At 40.5% G+C, this 23,811-nt stretch overlaps 1 protein-coding gene across 3 annotated transcripts in view; it reads left to right on the forward strand.

Moving 5' to 3' along the window:
* LOC116501453 (zinc finger RNA-binding protein-like) overlaps nt 1–23,811 on the forward strand; it is a 66,901-nt gene that overhangs the window by 28,823 nt on the left and 14,267 nt on the right. For 2 of the 3 annotated variants that reach the window (XM_032207026.1, XM_032207028.1), the window contains exons 6-15: nt 1,644–1,891; nt 2,896–3,087; nt 5,519–5,819; nt 8,302–8,495; nt 9,036–9,155; nt 10,385–10,530; nt 10,902–11,064; nt 12,721–12,926; nt 13,172–13,322; nt 16,276–16,417. In XM_032207026.1, the coding sequence (XP_032062917.1) occupies nt 1,644–1,891; nt 2,896–3,087; nt 5,519–5,819; nt 8,302–8,495; nt 9,036–9,155; nt 10,385–10,530; nt 10,902–11,064; nt 12,721–12,926; nt 13,172–13,322; nt 16,276–16,417 (1,863 nt within the window). The remainder of the gene's footprint in view (nt 1–1,643; nt 1,892–2,895; nt 3,088–5,518; nt 5,820–8,301; nt 8,496–9,035; nt 9,156–10,384; nt 10,531–10,901; nt 11,065–12,720; nt 12,927–13,171; nt 13,323–16,275; nt 16,418–23,811) is intronic. The other variant, XM_032207027.1, reaches the window with a different exon arrangement.

Raw genomic sequence — 23,811 nt, forward strand, 5'->3', positions numbered from 1 at the left:
CATTCCCAAATCTCCCCCTTCTTTATTAATATCAAGCATTTTTCTGACACGAATTACATATATAACACTATCAAACCAACAGGGAGAACCAATCCAATATAAATCTTGTAATTTTGGGTTCTGTTGGCACAAAATGGGAGGAGAATGGGTGCAAAAAAACACTTTTCTTTAAACATTAGAATCCAAAGCCTAGTTAAAGGTGAAAAGAAACTTCAGGTTTATGGCCAGATGGTGATCAACTGACATGTTATAGCTACCTTGAAGTTTTTTGGTTTTCTGTTTAAAAAGGGATTTTAAAGGGACTTCCTTGAAAGAGAACCTGATCAGAGGATTAAAATAGTTGAACCAGTAGATGTAAAAAGTTTATGGGAAAACTATCTCAAAGATATGAAAGCCCGGTTTCCTTGATTTATTCAGCTTTGAGACTAGAAATCAAGGAGTGCATATCTAGGGCGTGCTGCAGAGGTTTTAGCAGACAAGTAGCTTTGCATTTGAACAGTTTAAATCACTGAGGTAGAATGTAATAATAGCACTAGCAGTTCTATCTTTTGTATTTATTTTTTTTTGCCTTCCTCTACATAATTTGTCCTCCTTTTTGTTTTGGATCTTGAACAATAAATCTGCTTCCAAAAGACTATTTATTCCATTTGGCCTTTGAGAAATATTTTGTTCTTGTTATGTCGTGAACATGAGCCGGCAGCGTGCCCTGGTGGCCAAGAAGGCCAACGGCATCCTGGCTTGTATCAGGAATAGTGTAGCCAGCAGGACCAGGGAGGTGATTGTCCCCCTGTACTCTGCTCTGGTGAGGCCACACCTCGAGTATTGTGTTCAGCTTTGGACCCCTCACTACAAGAAGGACATCAAAGCCCTGAAGCATGTCCAGAGAAGGGCCTTGAAGCTGGTGAAGGGCCTGGAACACAAGTCCTATGAGGAGTGGCTGAGGGAATTGGGGTTGTCTAGTCTGGATGAGAGGAGGCTCAGGGGAGACCTTATTGTTCTCTACAACTACCTGAAAGGTTGTGGGGAGCTGGGGGTCGACCTCTTCTTACAGATAACCAGTGATAGCAATAGAGGGAATGGCCTCAAGTTGCCCAGGGGAGGTTTAGGTTGGAAATTGGGAGGCATTTTTTCTCAGCAAGAGTGGTCAGGCATTGGAATGGGTTGCCCAGGGAGGTGGTGGAGTCACCGTCCCTGGGAGTGTTTAAGGAAAAGTTGGACAGGGTGCTTAGGGACATGGTTTAGTGGGTGACATTTGGTAGTAGAGGGATGGTTGGACCATATGATCTTGGAGGTCTTTTCCAACCGTAATGATTCTATGAATCAGTCTTGCGAGATGTACGAGGAATTTTCACATATTCTTTAGGGATGCTTTGATATATCCAGCAACATAACTATGTCTCTGTGAAGATGTCCAAAAAAAAAAAAAAAAAAAGATACAAGTGGTATGCTATATATTTGTGATATTTGTGTACTGTGAAACATCAAGAAAAACTTGGACTATGTAACGAGATATCAATAAATTGTTTATATCTTGTCCCCCCACCTCTGTTACACAGTGTGCTTGTAAGTAGTGTGTTATGTAATTGATACATGGTGTACTTACTATACAGTGATGTAATATTTATTTTATTTTGATCTTTGAGGTACCTCTTATTCTGGCTATGAAGCTGCTGTGTATTCAGCTGCATCGTCCTATTACCAGCAGCAGCAGCAGCAACAGAAACAGGCGGCAGCAGCTGCTGCTGCTGCTGCTGCAACAGCTGCTTGGACAGGGACCACCTTTACAAAAAAGGCATCATTCCAAAATAAGCAACTGAAAGCAAAACAACCTCCCAAAACACCCCAGATCCACTACTGTGATGTTTGTAAGATCAGCTGTGCTGGACCACAGGTACTTGTATTATGTAATATTATGCTATACGTTTTTTCGTCATAATTTCTTCAGAAAAAAAATGACCCCCTTTATAAAACTCCTTAAATTTTAAGGACCTGATTCTGAAGTTTTATTAAAGGAATAATTAAATGAAAGTTTGTGCTATTATAGAGTTACTACGTGAAGGCAAAAGATGCATCCTGTTAGCTTGTACAGAGAACCTTTAACAATACTTTGAACTCCAGAAGTATTATAAACTATGAATTTGATTTGCTTTTTTAGCACAGCAAACTTCTTAGGAAACACTTTTTTTTCAAAACTACTCAATTATATAAATTTTGTGAATGGGAAGCCCGAAAATTTATTTTTCATGGTATTCTGTCATCCCAGTGTAGTTTCACAGTGGGTACAAGTGTGTAAAATGTAGACATCAATTCATGTAGTATCTGTGTGTGTTTGGCTCAACAGTTCTTTAAGGAAGTCTGTCATTATTTCCCACCCTGTCTCTCTAGGTTGTCAGGGATGTTATAGGAGCAAATCTCAACTTCTGCATTTCATTTTCACCACAGCTTTTTGTGCTACCTTCTTTTGAATCAATTTTTTAGCTCTCAGGATACACTTAATCAGTGTCATCATGCAGGTTGAGGAAAATTCAAAATCAAGAATAATTCGATGTAGTGCAGGAAACTGCAACTGAGATACAGTTTTGTGATCATCTCAAGTTTTCAATATTAATATCTTTTGAACTGTACTTGATTGAGGAAGTGAGCAGGTAGGGGAGGAGAAGCCAGGTTGTATTACTTCTAAAAGTGGAATTCTGGTAGTGGAGAATAAAATTTCTTGTTCTTGCAAGTGGCCTGTTTATGCCTTAGAGCATGTAATATAAAATAAATGTTCAAAGTAGGAAGTAGTTCTTATACAAAGCATGTATTTTATGTTATGGTCTATTCTATGTGTATTCACTTGAAAGATGAACAAGCAGTACAAAGGTAGCTTACTGTGTGTATTATTTATTTAATCAGACTTATAAAGAACACTTAGAAGGCCAGAAACACAAAAAGAAAGAAGCAGCATTAAAAGCTTCCCAGAACACCAATAACAGCAGCACATCTGCTCGTGGATCTCAGAATCAGTTGCGCTGTGAGCTTTGTGATGTGTCTTGTACAGGAGCAGATGCATATGCTGCCCATATCCGTGGAGCAAAACATCAGAAAGTAAGAGTCTTCTTTGTTCTTATTACACAAGTCAGTTGTATATTTTTCCCCTCATCTTAGAGGGGAGAAAATAAGCAGACACAATATAGTTTGAATAAGTTTGTTTTAAAATGTTTATTTCTGCTTTTTGTTTCAAATGTAACTTTAAGCTCACTATTAGAAGGGCATTGTCGGGAGAAAGGGAGAAAAATACTGCTGCTGCATCAATAAGAAGGGGATGTATTAGGGAAAGTATGGAAATTGTAGCATGAAGGTGTAGAATAAGGTGGGGAAAAGAGTCAGTGAAGACATGTGGTAGCATGCTTGTCTTCAGTAACTCTTTCCAAGACTTTTCTCGGTAGTCAGCTTACTTGCTTGGTGCTGTGAAGTTCACAGTGCGTTTTGAAATGCTGTAAACCGAGTCAGTACCAAGGGACAGGATAATTATGCATCACACCTTGGCATTTCTTGCAAACAAAATTGGTATATGGGAGCACAGAACAGTGCACTGTAGTAGTAGACTTCATAGTGTGTGCTTGGAATACTTCGGGTAAGCATGCTTTTTCCCTACTGTCTGGGTGCAGGTATGTAGGTATTCTGGAAAGAAGACTCGGTCTTCACTGTGAACCCCTGTGACCTGTATTTTGAATTTGGCCATACAATAGTAAATAGAATAGCACTGTAGTGTGTGTTTATATATTTGTTGTGGTTTAACCCAGCCGGCAGCTAAACACCACACAGCCGTTCACTCACCCTCTCCCCTCCCTCCCTGGGATGGGGGAGAGAAACGGGAAAGTGAAGCCTGTGAGTTGAGATAAAGACAGTTTATTAAGACAAAATAATAATAATAACAATAATAATAATAACAATAATAACAATAATGATGATAATAGTGCTACTACTAATAATGTGTACGAAACAAGTGATGCACAGTGCAATTGTTCACCACCTGCTGACCGATGTCCAGCCTATTCCTGAGCAGCACAGCCCCCCCACCCCGGCTAGCCACCCCTATGTGTTGTTCAGCATGATGTCAGATGAGATGGAATACCCCTTTGGCTAGTTTGGGTCAGCTGTCCTGGGTTTGACCCCTCCCAGCTCTTGCTGCACCCCCAGCCTGCCCGTTGGCAGGACAGAGTGAGAAGCCGAAACGTCCTTGGCTTGGTGTAAGCACTGCTCTGCAACAATGAAAACATCAGCATGTTATCAGCACTCTTCTCATCCTAATCCAAAACATAGCACCCTACCAGCTACTAGGAGGAAAATTAACTCTGTCCTAACTGAAACCAGGACAGTATTACAGATTTTCTTCGTTACTTGGGCAAGATTAATGTCAGTAACAAATACAGTATTAATATTCAGCTTTTACAGCTCTTACCTTTCTAACCTAGAGCACTGTACAAAGTGGCATCAGTAACATCATTTCTATTAAAATAAATAAATCTCACAATGCATTTAAAAGTTTCCTTAATATGATTTTTGTTAGTGCAAGAACAAATATAATTTAGACGTGTCTAGTGTTTTTTTTATAAATACATTGAGCCATTAATTTTTTTGTGGTGTCCCTAGTAATTGGATAGATATATGGAGGGTGGTATGTTATCTTAGTACATGTGGATGTAGCTTTCTTTTCCTTATAGATAGTCACTATCTACTGCTAATTTAGGTTGTCATCTGCGTAAAACTGAAATCTCAAAGGAATCTATTACTTTGGTACACTGTGAAGAATCTTGTGCATTCTACTGCAGAAGTCATTTTGAAGAGTTGCTTAAACTTGAAGTTATAGCCTGTATTCCAATGGGGGAAATATGATTTACTTAAAAAAAAAAAAAAAAAAAAAAAAAAAAAAAAAAAAAAAGAGAGAGAGAGAGAGAGAGAGAGCAAAAACCCAAGAAGCGTATGTATACTGTTGTATGCGTATTATTGTTGTCTATACTTTTGCATTAAAGGTGTGTCTAGCAGATTTTTTATTGCTACTTTTAAATCTTTCCCAATCTTTAGCTTTCATTTTGCATGTTTAGTTTTTATGGACTGCTTGTATTCCTTTTTCAGGTGATGGTCAGCTCTTTCAAAAATGTAGTTTAATGTATTATGCTTTTTGAAGAGAAGAAAAAGCAACCGGACAGCAAAACAGTGACATGGAAACATTTTGAGCAAAATTCCTCCTTCAGTTTTACTGGCCTTTCAGTTTATTGGCTATCTTATCCATGTAGCTTTTGGAGTAAATACTGAATTTGCGATGGAAATAAGCAATCTGAGACAACAGTTAACAATTTCCTTGTTACAGATGACAAAAACTTCTACATGTTCATCTTTTCTTGCCAAGATCACTTTTTATTTTTATTTTTTCGATGTTATATTTGTTTGTGTTACAGCTTCCATAGCCTATAACAAGTTCATTTTTTTCTAGTTGTCCCAGGAAGAGTATATGAATTTCTCTTTTCTCTTATAGGTAGTAAAATTGCACACAAAACTTGGCAAACCCATTCCTTCAACTGAACCAAATTTGGTTACCCAGGCTACTTCCTCAACATCCACATCTGCTTCCAAACCAGCTGCATCTGCTTCAAGCATATCAACTAGCAGCAGTACTGTGAACTCCTCTGTTACATCCTCTGCAGTGAAAATTCTTATTCCCACAGCAAGCACACCACTTAACACGGCGTCCAACAACAAAATGTCTTCAACTGCTGCTAATATAGCTGTAAAGAAAACATCTACACCGAAAATAAACTTTGTTGGCAAGTACAGAAGTCAGTCTTTATTTTGAAACCTAACCTATTCCTTATATTTTTTAAAGATCTTAGTTTAGTAAATACAAATGTATTGAGTTAACTATTCATGAGTAACTCCTGATAGGTGAAAATAAAAATGTGTATAAAAGTTCTGCTTCATAATTTATGGTGCAAGTCGATGGGATCCACCTGAGGGCACTGAAAGAACTGGCAGAATAGCTGACCAAGCTGCTTTCCATCATTTATCAGCAGTCCTGGCTATCAGGGACGTCTCAGTTGACTGGTGGCTAGCAAATGTGACGCGCATCTACAAGAAGGGCTGTGGGTAGACCCAGGAAACTATAGGCCTGTTAGTTTGACCTCAGTACCAGGGAAGCTCATGGAGCAGATTATCTTGAGTGTCATCACGCGGCACTTGCAGGGCAAGCAGGCGATCAGGCCCAGTCAGCATGGGTTTATAAAAGGCAGGTCCTGCTTGATGAGCCTGATCTCCTTCTATGACAAAGAGACATGCTGGGTGGATGAGGGAAAGGCTGTGGATGTGGTCTACCTTGACTTCAGCAAGACTTTTGACACCGTTTCCCACAGCATTCTCCTCAAGAAACTGGCTGCTCATGGCTTGGACTGGCTTATGCTTCGTTGGGTTAGAAACTGGCTGGATAGCCGGGCCCAAAGAGTTGTGGTGAATGGAGTTAAATCCAGTTGGAGGCTGGTCACTAGTGGAGTCCCCCAGGGCTCAGTACTAGGGCCAGTTCTCTTTAATATCTTTATTGATGATCTGGATGAGGGGATCGAGTGCACCCTCAGTAAGTTTGCAGATGACGCCAAGTTAGGTGCGTGTGTCGATCTGCTCGAGGGCAGGAAGGCTCTGCAGGAGGATCTGGATAGGCTGGACCGATGGGCTGAGGCCAACTGCATGAAGTTCACCAAGGCCAAGTGCCAGGTCCTGCACCTGGGGCACAATAACCCCAAGCAGCGCTGCAGGCTGGGAGATGAGTGGCTGGAAAGCTGATTAGTGGAGAAGGACCTGGGAGTATTGGTTGATAGTCGGCTGAATATGAGCCAGCAGTGTGCTCAGGTGGCCAAGAAGGCCAGCAGCATCCTGGCTTGGATAAGAAGCAGTGTGGCCAGCAGGTCTAGGGAAGTGATTGTCCCCCTGTACTTGGCTCTGGTGAGGCCGCACCTCGAGTACTGTGTTCAGTTTTGGGCCCCTCACTACAAGAAGACATGGAGGTGCTCAAGCGAGTCCAGAGAAGGGCGATGAAGGTGGTGAGGGGTCTGGAGAACAAGTCTTATGAGGAGCAGCTGAGGGAGCTGGGCTTGTTCAGCCTGGAGAAAAGGAGGCTCGGGGCGACCTTATCGCTCTTTATAAGTACATTAAAGGAGGCTGTAGCGAGGTGGGGGTTGGTCTATTCTCCCACGTGCCTGGTGACAGGAGAAGGGGGAACAGGCTAAGGTTGCTCCAGGGGAGTTTTAGGTTGGATCTTAGGAAGAACTTCTTTACCGAAAGGATTGTGAGGCATTGGAACAGGCTGCCCAGGGAAGTGGTGGAGTCACCATCCCTGGAGTTGTTTAAAAGACGTTTAGATGTAGAGCTTAGGGATATGGTTTACAGAATCACAGAATCACAGAATTTCTAGGTTGGAAGAGACCTCAAGATCATCGAGTCCAATCTCTGACCTAAGAGGAGTTTAGTGGAGGACTGGTTAGTGTTAGGTCAGCAGTTGGACTAGGTGATCTTGGAGGTATCTTCCAACCTAGATGTTTATGTGATTCTGTCTTCTGTCCTTTTGTCTCTACCTGACTTTTCCTGGAGGCTTCTTCCTCCTTCATAAAAGTGTTTTGGTTTCTTACATAGTAGCTGATGGAGTATTGCAGTTTATAGTCCAGTTGGTCCTAATTTCAGTTTACAGCCTGGACTGCTATGGCAGACAGGCAGTTGATTACTGGGAAGCTGAAACATCCTTGTAACAGTGTAAGTGTATAGTGAAAACTTTTTGAAATTAGCATGATAGACATACAGAGATGGGAAGTAGATGTTCTGAAATAAGCTGTTCTCCTCTTGAAGGAAAAACCTATGCAGTTGCAACATTGAGAGCATAGTACCTTTGTTAATACACAAATTATATGGTTTTTCAAATATGGTTTTGGATCCATTTACAAAAAAAAAAATATTAAAATGTCTTTGTTCCTTTCGGTTTTCTCTCGAAAAAGCGTGTTAGTGAATGATGAAAATTACGTAAAGTAGTAGGTTTTTGTGCTAAAATTAAAAGCTAATACTAAGTGCTTTAAACAAATTTGAATGTTTTCAAACTCTTATTTATTAAAAAAAAAAACAACACATATTTTAAATATGTTTAAGTTTTAACTAGTTTTAAAAGACTGATAAAGTTTTGGGCAGAACATTGATACTTGCAAATAAACTCTTCAGTCTGTACATCACGTGTAATCATGTTTGCATTTTATGGAAGTTAAAAAAATTTAATATTTTAATTTGTAGGTGGTAATAAGCTTCAGACAACAGAAAGTAAACTGGAAGAAATGAAATCAGCTGAAAGTGTTAAAACAACTCTTGTTGCCACGGTACAAACACAGGAAGTAACACCAGACACAGCAACTGAACCAGTGACTCCTGCGACTCTTGCTGCCCTGCAAAGTGATGTACAGCCAGTGGGCCATGACTACGTGGAGGAGGTATTGATGCAAAAATATGTATTATTTTAACTATTTCAGTGAAAAATTGTTCATTATGAAACAAGGCATCACACCTGCAAAGGCTTGTGCATATATTCACATTTTTGTATTGTATATGTTTTAAACTGAGCGGGGGACTCTTCACGTTGGTGGTATGAGACGTGGATCAAGTCAATAGGATCAGAATCTGATGTAAATCTTTCATTATTTTTCATTATTTGATTATTATTTTTTTAATTTTCATTATTTTTGTTTTGCTATTATTAATTTCAGCTCAATATGTTCAGGTTCAAGTTTAAAGCTGTGTGCTCATTGGAATGGAAGAACTCAGTTCGTTATGGAGCACAATGGTGTCTCTGGCAGAATTGAAAGCTAGCCTTCTTTCAGTTACTGTGTGAACTTTTTAGTATGTGTTATAGATGAATACACATTATCCAATGTTACTGAATTAAATTCATGTTTACATCATTTTTGAGTTTAAAACAAAAACAACAACAACAAATAAACACAAAAACAACTGTGTTAAACTTTATTTTCCAGGTAAGAAATGATGAAGGAAAGGTGATCCGCTTTCACTGTAAACTTTGTGAATGCAGTTTTAATGATCCAAATGCCAAGGAGATGCACTTAAAAGGGAGGCGGCACAGACTTCAGTATAAGGTTAGTAGAAATGTTTATGCTTCTATCTGAAAATCCATCAGATTGTCATCTAATTGTACAGTCTTACGTTTAAAGAATGCCAAACTAAGTACTCTGAGTAAACAGCATGTTAAAGAAGGTAGAGAAATATATTGATTTTCTTTGGATTATAGTCTTCAAAAAAAAAAAAAATTGTGCCAGGGGAGTTTTAGGTTGGATGTTAGGAAGAACTTCTTTACCGAAAGGGTTGTTAGGCATTGGAACGGGCTGCCCAGGGAAGTGGTGGAGTCACCATCCCTGGAAGTCTTTAAAAGATGTTTAGATGTAGAGCTTAGGAATATGGTTTAGTGGAGGACTTGTTAGTGTTAGGTCAGAGGTTGTACTCAATGATCTTGAGGTCTCTTCCAACCTAGAAATTCTGTGATTCTGTGATTCTGTGATTCAAAGCAGTAATGCAGACTATGAAACTCCATTTTTGATTTTGTTTGTTATTAAACATTTTGAATGTTGCTTTTGGGAACCTTTGCAACATTGAAATATGGTACAACATATGCAAGGAACAGTAGGTTCTTTTATGTTTTTTACCATTAATTTCAAGCAGTGTAATAGAATAGTGCTTAATGTTTTTGGCAGGATAGACCACACAAACCTTTTGTGGAGACATTTGAGAAATGAGCATTGGAGCTTTTTTTCCAGTCATGAGTGGAGAGCCACCTGTATTGATATATGGTGTGCATTTTGATTATTATGAAACAATGTAAGAAGAATCTACTGTGGTCTCAGGAATTGTAATAGGCCTGTGTAATCATGAAAGGGATGAAAAAAGAGAATTGCTAGAAAAATGTGTTCAGTAACTCATGATGATACATCTGTATGAGGTACCTTTCAGGAATTAGGATGTCAGGAAGCACACAGTAGTTGAGAGGAAATGTTTTTTCAGGCTACAGATTAGTCACCTGGCTACAGAATGAACAGCAAGTTACTTGGTCTTTCATGTAACATTTTCATCTTAAATTACTTTGTTCCTGATGTAGGTAAAGAGGGGATTCATGCTATTTGTAATATGTTATTTCTTTAAAATACTGGACATGATTTTCTTCAACTACTCATTCAATGTAGTTCTAAAACTGCATTTTACTCCCCTTGATTTTATTGTAGACAAGTAGTGTGTGTTAAACATTCCAGGAAAAACTATGTAAATTTGAGATGACAAGGAAAACCAGCATTTCATTCATTTTTTTCTGAACTAGAAAAAAGTAAACCCAGATTTACAAGTAGAAGTAAAGCCTAGTATTCGAGCAAGAAAAATTCAAGAAGAAAAGATGAGGAAACAGATGCAGAAGGAAGAATACTGGAGAAGGCGAGAAGAGGAAGAACGCTGGAGGATGGAAATGAGGTAATGCATTGTTTTATCAGTAAATGAGACAAAGCTGAAGTCGGATTAAAACTAACTCTGCTTCTGTAGTTAGTTCTTTTGAATGATGTGGGAACTCTGTACTGTCTTGTTTTAAATTAAATTGTCATTAATTCACTGGGGTTTTCGTTTGCTGGTCTTTGAGCCCTCTGAGGAATGTGGACTTACTAGAATTATTTTGCTATAAACAGACTCACTTTCAAAAAGCCATTCCTTTTTACTTACCCTCTGGAATTCCCTGGTATTTGCACAATTACTAGAAATGAGTTAGTGAGGACATCCAAGAATTTATTTAGAATGTTTGGAAGTACTAACAGCTATGTAAAGAGAATGCTTTGTTTCATGCACTTCAGGCGATATGAAGAAGACATGTACTGGAGGAGAATGGAGGAAGAGCAGCATCACTGGGATGACCGTCGCAGAATACCAGATGGAGGATATCCTCATGGTCCTCCAGGACCTCTAGGCCTGCTGGGAGTTAGACCAGGAATACCTCCTCAGCCCCAAGGACCAGCTGTGAGTTTCTTAACTTAAAGGGAAAACAATGAAATCTTACTTACTAGGAGGCACAGTTAAGGACTATAAATTATTCAGTGCAGAGTTGTCTCCATCCTTTCTTAATAAAGGATTCGTAAAGGTGAAGAAAAAAATTATATGCTAATGAAATTATGTAGATGAACCTTTCTTCCAAAATAAGTCCACTTAATATGACAATAAGATGCCTCGAAATATACTTGAAATATACTCGAAAAATACTGATGCTTCTGAAATACAAGTCTTTCTGGATTTGTGTATTACTTTTATTTAATTGCATTATAAAACATTATTTTCTTGATCTTTAAAGATCCCTTCCAACCCAAACCATTCTGTAATTGTGGACAAATGTATTAGGTAAAAAGTGGTTGGATCATGAGTCCCAGAGGATAATGGTTAGTGGTGGGTACTACTCTCCTTTGAGGTTGGTAACAAGTGGAGTACCACATGGGTTTATCCTGGGATTTGTCTTGTTAGTACCTTATCAGTCATCTGAAAGGTGATGGAGTTTAGTGTGTGCTCATCAGGTTTGCTGCTGACATTGGCTCAGGGTGGGGAGAAGAACCTATACCTTTAAGGACAGGACTTCTGTCCAGATGGACCTAGGCAAGCCGGAGGAATGAGTTGACAGGAGCTTTACACAATTCTGCAAGAACAAATGGCTAGTGCTGCACTTGGGCAGGAGTAACCCATTGCACTGGTGAAGGCTGGGAAGTGACAGGCTGGGTAGTAGCCCTACAGAAGGGAACCTGGGGATCTTGGCAGAGAACAAGCTGAACATGAGCCAGCAATGTGCTCTGACAGCAAGGAACACCAACAGTATCCTGATTTGTATTAACAGGAGCATAATCAATAGATGATAGGAAGCAGTCAGCTTTCATTAGACCCAAGCTGCAATACTGCATTCAGTTTAGGGCATTCTAGTACAAGAAAGATACTGATAAATCATAGCAGGTTCAATGTGGGGTCACCAGAATGACTGGGGACTGCAGCATGTGTGCTACATGGAGAGACAGGGATCTTGCCACTTTCAGCCTGGAGAAGAGAGAGCGTCAGTAGGTCCTAAGAGCCTTCTAATGTCTGTGCCTTAGAAAGACGATGGAGCCGGGTTCTTTGTAGTGGTGAGATCAAGATAGAGCCAGCTTAAGCTGAGATGAGAAGTTCAGACTGAATACAGGAAGTAACTTTTTCACAGAGACGTTGTGCAGCCTCCATCTTTGGTGTTTTTTCAAGACATGACTGGATAAATCCCTAAACAATGTGATCTGATCTTATAGCTAACCGTTGTTTGCACAGGAAGTTGGACTAGAGACCTCCTGAGGCCCCTTACTATTTGAATTCTTCTTTCTCTGAAAGAAACGATAGATACTTTATTTTGCAGCAGTGAATAAGTATGCAAGCATTTAGCGGTTAATAAAAAGACAATAGATACTTATTTGGGAGAGAGGAGTACTTTGGATCTGTGGATTTCAAAATTTGTTTTATTTCTATAGTTTCTTCAGACATGATTGTGAGCAGTGTAAGTTGTTAAGGACATCTCAGTTCATGTTTTGTTACATTTCAGTCATTTGAGGCTTGAATATTCTATGAACTTTTAAGTGTTCCCACATTTCAGAAATATACTTTATCTCTGTTTAGCCTCTATGCCGCCCTGACTCCTCTGACGACCGTTACGTGATGACCAAACATGCGACAATATATCCAACAGAGGAGGAACTTCAGGCAGTCCAAAAAATCGTTTCTATTACTGAGCGTGCTTTGAAACTTGTTTCTGACAATATGACTGACCATGAAAAAAACAAGAGCAAAGAGGGAGATGATAAAAAAGATTGCAGTAAAGACAGGTATTTTTTTTTTAAGAAATGCATCTTTTGTTTCTAAAATCATTTTATGTTTTTCCTTGTACTGTTCTTAGTGCTTCCAGGGATCCTGTTCTCTTTAAGTTTTCATACAGCAAATTTTGATTAGGACTGTGTCCTCAGGAGTATGTGGAATATTCCTATTTCATTTCATTTTTCTATCTTCATGACTAGCATTTAAAATAATAGTAAAACCTTAAAGCAATTTCTAACTGTAATTTACTTCACAGAGCTTTGAAAGGAGTTTTACGGGTAGGCGTTTTGGCTAAAGGTTTGCTGCTCCGTGGAGACAGAAATGTCAATCTTGTTTTGTTATGTGCTGAGAAGCCTTCAAAGACTTTACTCAGTCGTATTGCTGAAAGTCTTCCCAAACAACTTGCAGTAAGTAGAGTTTAGATTCTTTCATCTGATTTTTTGTAAAGATACTTTAAAAAAAAAAATCTGTCCTCAAGTCATATGTCTGCAGGGCTGACAGCTGCTCAGCTGACAGCATAGCTCAAGTTGAGTTTCTTTTGTTTTTCTGGGTGTTTCCATCTGAATTCAGTGACCACACTGCATGTTTTGCTTTCTGTACATTGTGTTTACAAGTGTCTAGGTGTTTATGCTAGTGGTGTAGTATCAATCATCATTTAATAGAGTTCATTTAATTGGAAAATATATAAATAATTGAATAAATGAATAGAAGAAATGAATAATTAAATGAATAGAATAAATGAGTAGAAGATGACTTTCTATTGTCCAGTTACCACCAGTGACAGAGGTAATTTGTGCAGTGTTATAGAAAGCTTACTGCCTGAAGGTCAAAGTTCTCCATTAATGCCAGTGTGTTTCCAGTATGTGTGCTTCATAGTTCCACAGTTAACAGATTAAGTCTTGTTGCTTTTTAATGTTGTACCGTTCTTAAAAGTTACCAAAAAAAAGTCCTAAACCATTCAGTGGAACTCGTATAAACTATTTGATATATTTCCATAAGAAATGTGTAAAAGTCTTTGCTCCCTACTGAAATAAAGCCTGCTGTTATAAATGAAGTCTCAACACAATATGAATTTAGTAATATTTATAAAAGGAATATTTATAAAAGGCAAGTAAATAGCGCTGGATGTGCGGGGAGTCTACGCTCCACCAACACGCACACATGAACATCGAACTTTCTAAATATACAGAACATTGCTTTTACATACTAAACCCGAGTACGCCTATACATATGTACAATCAGAAAAGGTAACAAACAATCCTTTAAGTCTATTACTATTAATGTCCATGTCTGGGGGAGCATAGTTGGAGTTGGTAATCCTGGTTGAAGCGCTCCCATATCTTCCATGACTTAACAGTCTCCATTTTCCATTCCTTTTCTTGATTACAAACACCAGAGAATTCCAGGGCTAGTCGTGGGAACAATATGTCTTGCTTTAAGTTGTCAAGCAACTCGGCCTTCGGGCCTTATGTACCCCATTCTTCCCAGTTGGAAGAAAAGCATATCCATCTCCTTTTCAAGGCCAATAGGGCCTGGGTCAAAAGGCACGTCCAGGTCACCAGGGGGCGTAACAGCAAAAGCCTTCGATGGCTGTAGCAGCAGAGGGGCTGATGGCAGAGCAGTTGGATCAGTAAAGGAGCCCACAGCTCCCTCACTGTCTGGCAAGCCACACATTTCTGACTGTGGTCCCACATGGCTCTTTAAGGCCTCAGAGACTGCTCGCCAGGTGCCGAGCAATCCCGTCGTAACCTTGCCATTTTTAGTTGCAGAGTCCCACACCTTGACCTCAGTTTGGTCCCATATTTCAGGATCATAAACTGTCTGATTGTTAATAAAGGGAATAAGCTGTAAGGTTACCAGGACAGTCTTTGTTTCTAAGGACTTATGATTCCCCATAATGCGCAACTGCTTACCAGCCAGGGACAGTTGTGTGCACAGGTCCACTTCTCTCAGCTTGAGCTTCTTCCCAGCTCCAGTGTGCCTACTTCCAACGACTTTCAGTACGAGCTTCTCTGAGCAGTTTGCTGAGTTTGGCCAAACCTATCTTCATGAGGCGATCAATGTGCCTGTTCCCATCCTGGTCTCTGTTCTGCTAGCCTGTTCCTTTTCATTCCTTCTTTCTACTTCTTTATTGATGACATAACTTCATTATATCGTGTTGCCTTTTTTTTTTTTCATCTTGAGGACAGGTTCCTCTCTTATACCCTTCTCCCCACAGCAGTCCTTTTCAAAAACAACTTTTCATTGGTCAAACAACTTTGCATATAACAACAACAGCAAACACCCAGCAACTTCCATGCCTTAATGGCAGGAGAACAAGAAACTGGAGACTGCATGGAGTCTCCTGAATCACCCTTCTTTGTTCCCTCTAAATTCTTTTATATTCCTGATGGCCTCATCTTTAAGAGTGATGTTACCATCAACCACTGGGCTTTTCTGACCCCCATAGCCTCACTCCCACATCTCCCCCTTCTTTATTAATATCAACCATTTTCTCGACACGAATTACCACTTAATATATAACGCTGCCCACCTTCATTATAGAAGGGTTGCTTGTAGCATCAGTGTTTCAGTAGTCTGGTAAATTGCTTGGCAGAATCAGTGGCATGGTAGAAGCATTAGCAGGATCAAATTAATTAGGAAATAATTTTGGGTCCTGCTCAAAAGTTACAAAGCAAGAAAAGCTAAAAATTGCACATCTTGGTCTGTCTTTGTGGAGAACTGACTTCTAGTTTGTAAAAGGAGATGACAGAGGTGCCTATAGCTTCCTCTTGAGATATTTAGAACTATTAAATCACTAGCAAGAACCAATTAAGAATTACTACCTTGTTATTCTTATGTTTTCCCCTGGTGTTTATCTTGCTCTTTGTTCTCATCTGAGGATGTTGCGACAGCCAAGTATAGAATGTGCCTAGCAGTACCCAACCTATAAGTGAGAGCTGGAAGGAGGGGAACCACTGCAGCTTTGTGCTTTTTAAAGACTTGTATGTTTGAACAGGAAACATACCCAGTAGCTGTTTCAAGTGGCACTGAGGCTTTTCTTTATTTTAAATGCTGTTCATGTTACATAATTTACTTGGTGTATGAATTTCCTTTATGGACAGTTTTCCCTTTTCTTTTGCATGCTTGGTGAGTGCTTTGTATTTTCATTAATGATTTGATAACAGTAAGTCCACAAATCTTTGTACATATGTATATATATTTTTAATTGCATATACTGTGACTTTTATGAATAGAGATACCTGCTGCTTATAATTAATACTGCATTTCTGTCTTTCTGTTTGAAAAGACTATATTGAAGTCCATTTTCTTCTCCATACTTTTCTTGGTGCTAATAGAAATCTGTTTCCCAATATTTAGGTAATAAGTCCTGAGAAATACGATATCAAGTGTGCAGTCCCAGAAGCAGCAATAATTTTAAATTCATGTCTGGAACCCAAAATGCAAGTTACTATCACGCTGACATCTCCAGTCATTCGGGAGAAGAACATGAGGGATAGAGGTTGGGAAGTTGTTGAAGATGTTACTTCTTTCTTATGTATTTTATATGCTTAACTATTCTGCTTAAGATGGCATTAAGGTCCTGGAAGGTAACATGCTGGCACAACTAATACCCATTGAAAACTTGTTTTTCAACAACCAGTCTCAGTAGTCAACAGTTGGTTAAAAATAAATGCTTATATGATGCATTTATTTAATTTTTTGAAATTGTAACTTTTATGTCCAACCTCAGCTTTCTGGAAAAGGTACAAACTTGACTATTTTTTCCCCTCTTACAAAATTACTTGAAAAACTTGGTATTTTACAGCAAATGGCTATAAACTGGCTTTGTAGAGCAGTCTTGTCCTAAGATAAAGATTGTATCCTTTTAGAAAATCAAATCATATGGTCTTGGATTTAAACTGGATCAGTATTACCATCACTTACACGTTCCAATTAGCAGTACCACTTAAAATACACTTATGTAATAATTTTGATGGTAATGGTGCTTCTAACCTTAAAAGACAGTGTGATTTTTTTCCAGCTCTCTGAGGTTGCTTTTTGGTCTGGAGTGCTTTTTGAGTATATTTAAGCTCCTGGCATTACAATCAGTTTTCTGTCCAACTGGCGAACCCAGACTTGTACAGTAAGAATTGGCTTTGTCATTGAGCTGAAGCAGAAGGTGGAGCTTATAAATCAATTTACATTTCTGAAGTCCACAGTTTCTCTGGTGCCAGCAGTGTTGCTTTAGATTCTGTTCTGTAACACTTTCAAAGCTCCAAAAGCTTTTAAGCCAACAAGCATGTTTAATGTCTGAAGTTCATTGGTTCTTTTTGTTTACGGGTCAGATAAAATTAACTTTTGTTTCCTTTTAATCCTGTATTTTCATAGTTGAAAGACATCGTGGTGTGAGAAATACTCCGTAGCCAACAACTTAGGCTCAGGCGAGGATCTCAGTGAAGTAGTAATTTATTTGCGATTGCAATGGCGGGCGCCCCACAAGCAGGAGAGCCTGCCTACTAGTTCCATAACACAGTTTATATACTTTTTTTCCTCGAGGACCGGGACCCTCCCCTGTTTCCCCACTGAGTGGGTAATCCAGGTTCACAATCTGTCCTATCCGGTGCTTCACACACAAGACCCGGCTTTCAGTTGCCGGCCTGTTATAAGTCAAATTTCTTTTGACTTTTATACTCTTTGAGGTGGTAATGTTTCTTACACGGTGATTTTTGCCTAATTCCTCTAAGGATTCTGGTTGTCTGCATTTTACAAGGTCGTCTGTTAAGCTTTCTTATCACTGCAAGCATATCTCAGTACCACATTCCTTTCCTCTAAACAATGTAACTCTGCAAAAACAATATTTCTATTCCCACAATTCCTCCCTTTTCTTCATTATAAACTGTTGATTTTTGCAAAACTTTTCTCTAAGGTGTAATTTGGTAGATATCTTCCTCTTCTTCACTTTTTTGCTTTCCATTTCCTCTAATATCATCATCTTATCTGAGTAGGGTGGTGGCTCCATGGTCATTTGTTTCAATAGTGCAGTTTGAGTTAACTGCTGGACAAGTCCCCTTACACAGGGGATAATGCAACAACCAATGTCTGTCAAAACTCCTGCTACTATGATCAAGGTTGTAAATATGGACACTACCATCCCTTTCCATTTACCAAACCAAGATTCCAACCATCCGGTGATGGAAGTGTCTGCTCCTGAGTTTTCTGCCAATTCACTGGCAAGGGTGGTAAGCCCTTGCAATGCTCTAGTTACTGTGCCATCCGGAGCAGTATTGTTAGAGATAAAAGTACAATGGTTGCCCAGCATCGCGCACACACCTCCTTCATATCTAATGCTATTCTGTTTTCCTAAACCATTTTGCTGGTGGCACCTAGTTGTTCAGCAATACTTTTTATCACATCCCTTGTATAATTTATGAATCTCTGCTGATTATAATAAATATAATGAATCTAATCCACATTCTTATTGATTGTTACACATGTTATAAATGAAGTCTCAACACAATATGAATTTAGTAATATTTATAAAAGGAATATTTATAAAAGGTATAAAAGGCAAGGAAACAGCGCTGGGTGTGCGGGGAGTCTGCGCTCCACCAACACACACACACGAACATCAAACATTCTAAATATAAAGAACATAGCTTTTACATACTAAACCCGAGTACACCTATACATATGTACAATCAGAAAAGGTAACAAACAATCCTTTAAGTTCCATGACTTAACAGTCTTCATTTTCCATTCCTTTTCTTGACTACAAACAAGTCTCCATTTTCCATTCCTTTTGAACAATATGTCTTGCTTTAAGTTGTCAAGCAACTCGGCCTTCGGGCCTTATGTACCCCATTCTTCCCAGTTGGAAGAAAAGCATATCCATCTCCTTTTCAAGGCCAATAGGGCCTGGGTCAAAAGGCACGTCCAGGTCACCAGGGGGCGTAACAGCAAAAGCCTTCGATGGCTGTAGCAGCAGAGGGGCTGATGGCAGAGCAGTTGGATCAGTAAAGGAGCCCACAGCTCCCTCACTGTCTGGCAAGCCACACATTTCTGACTGTGGTCCCACATGGCTCTTTAAGGCCTCAGAGACTGCTCGCCAGGTGCCGAGCAATCCCGTCGTAACCTTGCCATTTTTAGTTGCAGAGTCCCACACCTTGACCTCAGTTTGGTCCCATATTTCAGGATCATAAACTGTCTGATTGTTAATAAAGGGAATAAGCTGTAAGGTTACCAGGACAGTCTTTGTTTCTAAGGACGTATGATTACCCATAATGTGCAACTGCTTACCAGCCAGGGGCAGTTGTGTGCGCGGGTCCACTTCTCTCAGCTCGAGCTTCTTCCCAGCTCCAGTGTGCCTACTTCCAACGACTTTCAGTACGAGCTTCTTTGAGCAGTTTGCTGAGTTTGGCCAAACCTATCTTCATGAGGCGATCGATGTGCCTGTTCCCATCCTGGTCTCTGTTCTGTAAGCCTTTTCCTTTTCATTCCTTCTTTCTACTTCTTTATTGATGACATAACTTCATCGTGTTTCCCTTTTTTTATCTTGAGGCTCAGGCTCCCCTCTTATACCCTTCTCCCCACAGCAGTCCTTTTCAAAAACAGCTTTTCATTGGTCAAACAACTTCGCATATAACAGCAACAGCAAACACCCAGCAACTTCCATGCCTTAACGGCAGGAGAACAAGAAACTGGAGACTGCATGGAGCCTCCTGAATCACCATTCTTTGTTCCCTCTAAACTCTTTTATATTCCTGATGGCCTCATCATTAAGAGTCTAATGTTATCTCAACCCTGGGGTTTCCGACCCCCATGGCCACACTCCCAAATCTCCCCCTTCTTTTTTAATATCAACCATTTTTTTGACAAGAATTACTACTCCATATGTAACACCCACCAGAACAATGCTGATTCAAACCCTACAGCAATTTGATTCCTGGCTTTCTGTTCATCAGGAACTCCTCTAGGCACCCCGATGGAATCTATGTATACTCTGTCATCAAATTATACTCCTAAGTGTCTTTTACTTCTTCTGGGTATTTGTGATGTTTCTCTTTCAAATGCCAGGGTGAAGGGTATAGCTAATTGAACAAGTGCAGAAGTGCCTCCCCAATTGGATGGTGGGGTGGACTGTAAGATCTTCCCTCAGCCGTACCACCAGAGATCTGCCCTGGGGATCTCAAGTCTTGAGCAGTTTCCCATCAAGTCCTCGGTAGCACAAGGCAAATTCTCCCAGATGCCAGGTAGCACTCACACCCTGCCGTGACAGGCAAGCTGTATGGTTACCTATAGCTGTAGAGAATGCAGGGGGAGCCCTGATATCCCTATCACGCAAGGAACAGCAAAGAGAGAGACTTACAGGCCTCATTTCCCCAGGCAGTCTTTTCTTGGTACAATGCAAACATACATCGCATCCCCGGGGAGTCCTTGGTCCACCCCCATGGGAAGGGCACTATCTGGGCAATCGGTCGTCCTGAGGCACAAGCATAGCAATTGCTATGGTTGAGATTCTGGACTGTATATTTGACCCATTCTATCCAGGCATTCACATCCCCATACCCTGTTTGAATCTCAAATGTTTGAACTGCCGCATTTCAAAGAGGGCCTCCTGTTTTCTCCTTGAGTTTCTCCCTTTCTCTGATGGCAATAGAGGATTGTTTCCATACAGCCATTCTCAATCTGGCTGTTGGGTCTCTCCCAGTTATTTGTTTTCTCTGCTCAATTGTCGTTGGGCATTTAAATCTCCACAAGCTAACACCTCACAAGCATCAAACGTGATGAATTGTGGTTCATAACTGTCACATTCACCCATATTTTGATGGGGTATCCCGTTTTTGCTATTATCTGGTCATGCCTTTTCCAAGTTGCCAATTGACCAAGGCCTTGTCTGAGGCCTACAATCACTGGAAACAAAATTAATAGTTGATTTTTCCCTGTCGTTATTTTTAACCCTTAGGTTTCCAAATAATTATCAATACAAAGAATAAGATATATGTAGTACTAGAACAAAAACCCCTTGGGAGCACTGCAATTCGCTATAGGTCTGTCCTTTCTCTCAATCACAAATCACACTCGTTAGTTACCTGTGAAAATAAAAGGTTAGTTTACAATTGTAAGCTTTTATCCTGCTCACAGTCCACTATGAGATTTTTCTCTTCAATTTCAACTTCCATCAAGTCTTCTGTAGGAACAGATTCCCGGGTACCAGGGTTGATGGATGTATTCACTCGAGTATAGTGAGTCCAACCTTTTTCCGCAGTTCTTATGGCTGTTTCGGTGATTAGTAATTGTCCTTCCCATTCAGGCTGGAGGTTTGATTCTTTCCAGGTCCGAATCAGGACCCGGTTTCCTGGGTGATGGTGGTGAATAGGGAATTCCAAAGGTGGGGTTTGAGCCAACAACCCACAGGTCCTGAGAGATGACAAAGAAGAGGACAACCCCAGAATACAGTTCTTAAGAAAACTCTCTTGTTTCAAGTTGTGGTATTTCATCCCTTCTGCCCTAATAGGGCAATCTGAACAGCATCTCATATGGTGAAATTCCTATATCCTTTCTTGGTGCTGTTTGAACCTGTAGCAGTAAGCATTTTACCCAAGGAAGTTGGGTTTCTAACACTAGTTTAGTTAATTGCTTCATTAATGTCTGATTCATTCGATCCACCTTCCCAGAAGAGGAGGGCTGCCAAGGGGCTGTGAAAATCCCACTCAATCTCTAAGGCCTGCTTTAACCCTTGCAGTAAAGCTTTCCCCCCTCCAGTCACGTGGTCAACATGGACAAACAAGTAATTCAGTAGAGTCTACCTGTATACTTTGAAAAAGACAAATTCCTGGCTCCTGTCCCCCTCTAGATGGGTTACAGATGTCCTTCTTATGTACCTTTTGACATATGGTACATCCACTGCATATTTGCTTCACTCAAGTGTATATTCCTTCACAGACATACTTTCTTAGCACAACATCACACATTGCTTGCACCTCCCAATGACTCTTGATGTAAAACAGTTAATATTTGCCTCATTATCACTTTATTCAGCATTTCTCTTCCATCAGGGAGTATCCATTTTCCTTCAGACTTTGTGGCTCCTGATTCCTTAAGAAAAAAATCTTTCTCGTAAAACTTTTTAGTTCTTTCTTAGTTTTCAACAACTCCCTGAATCCCCTCTGGATTTATTCTTTGTTTTCCCTCAGACATTAGATGCCTTAAATACCTGACTTCTCTTTATAGATTTGGTAATTTATTTTTCAATACTTCCAAGCCCTGCTTTCCCAGAAAGTTGAATAGCTTGTTAGTAGCTTTCTTCACAACTCTTTTCTCCTGTCCTGACAATAAAAGATCATCCACGTATTTGTAACATTGATACCTCCTTGGGAGGTTGTAATTGCTCCAAAATCTGTTCTAGAACTTGCCCAAATAAATCAGTGGCCCTGTAAACCCCTGAGGTAAAATTGTCCACCTATATTGTTGCTTCCGCCCCCATTTCAGGGTCTTTCCAGTCAGAGGTGAATATTATCTTTGCTCTCAGGGCCTGAGAGCACTCCATTAATAACACTGTTATTCCAGCCTAACAATTTACTAGTTGAATGCCCAATTTCATCATCAAATCCCTTCCCAACAAGTTAGTCCCTGCCTTGGGTACATGCAATAATTGCCCAGTGATCGTTTTATCTCCTAGTCTCAGCTTGGTATTCCCCAAAGGTGGCACTGTTATCCCAGCCCCTTCTGCCCCCATCACTTTTTAGGGTTTCATTAGTGAATTTAAGCCCTGATACTTTACAAGTCAGTAATGACCTAGCTGTTCCCCAGTGTATTGGGTTTGATGGCAAGGTTTGGGGGGGGGGAACTGCAGTGGCAGCCCCCGTGAGAAAAACCCAGAAGCCTCCCCGTGGCAGATAAGGGACAATTTCATCTGGCCCCAAAGGGGCCCACTGCTGCCCAGAGCCAAGCCATGAGCAATACAGTCCGTGCCTCTGTGAGAGCACATCCACGAAAACAAAAACAAAGAAAGAAACAAACAAAACTACATTCCCTACCTTCTGGAGCATTTTCTGTGTATCTTGCCAGGCTTTAATCGCAAAATTAACTTTCAAGAGCCCTTGGGATACCAGGTCCGCAAGATTCATTCTTTCTCATTCTGACACTAAGTCTCTCATATGATTTCTGTGTTGCACACTATTATTATTCCAGCCAGGATTTGCAAGTGGGTATTTCTGCCCTGCCGGTATTACCCCTGGTCCTGGAGGATGAGCTCTTTCCCATTCTTGTATAGCAGCTCTCCTCCTGATCATTCCCATTTCTTTCCCTGTAAACAACATACTTAGTATAGATATAATTACCCCCCCCCCCCCCCAAGTGTATGAATTAGGTCCTAGGGACTAAATTTGAGGTGTGAGCAGATGGATGACCTGGTCCACATGGTGACAGAACTCAAGGAGGAGGTGGAGAGGTTGAGGGCTATCAGGGAGTGCGAGCGGGAGTTAGACTGGTGGAGCAACTCCCTGCAGGGCCTCAAGGAGAGGTACCGGGGTGAGACACCCCAAATGGGGGTGGACCCCCTGCCCTGTCACCATCAGGCAGGGGGAAGGGACCTGGGAGTTGAGGAGGAATGGAGACAGGTCCCTACTCAACCTCGCAGGCGATGCCCTCCCCTTCCAGCCCTGCCTTCCCAGGAGCCCTTATACAACAGATTTGAGGCCCTGGAGCTTGAGAGACCCGTGGGTGAGGATGAGGTAGGAAGCCTACTCAGGAGGGTAGGGGGAGGAAGTCAACTCCATGCCTCAGGACTGCTTCCACCAAGAAAGAAAGACGGGTTGTTGTAGGCGACTCCCTTCTCAGGGGAACAGAGGGCCCTATTTGTCGGCCTGACCCTACCCGTAGGGAAGTCTGCTGCCTCTCTGGGGCCAGGGTCAG

Source organism: Aythya fuligula, chromosome W, assembly GCF_009819795.1.
Source record: "Aythya fuligula isolate bAytFul2 chromosome W, bAytFul2.pri, whole genome shotgun sequence".
In the NCBI taxonomy this organism is placed as follows: domain Eukaryota; kingdom Metazoa; phylum Chordata; class Aves; order Anseriformes; family Anatidae; genus Aythya; species Aythya fuligula.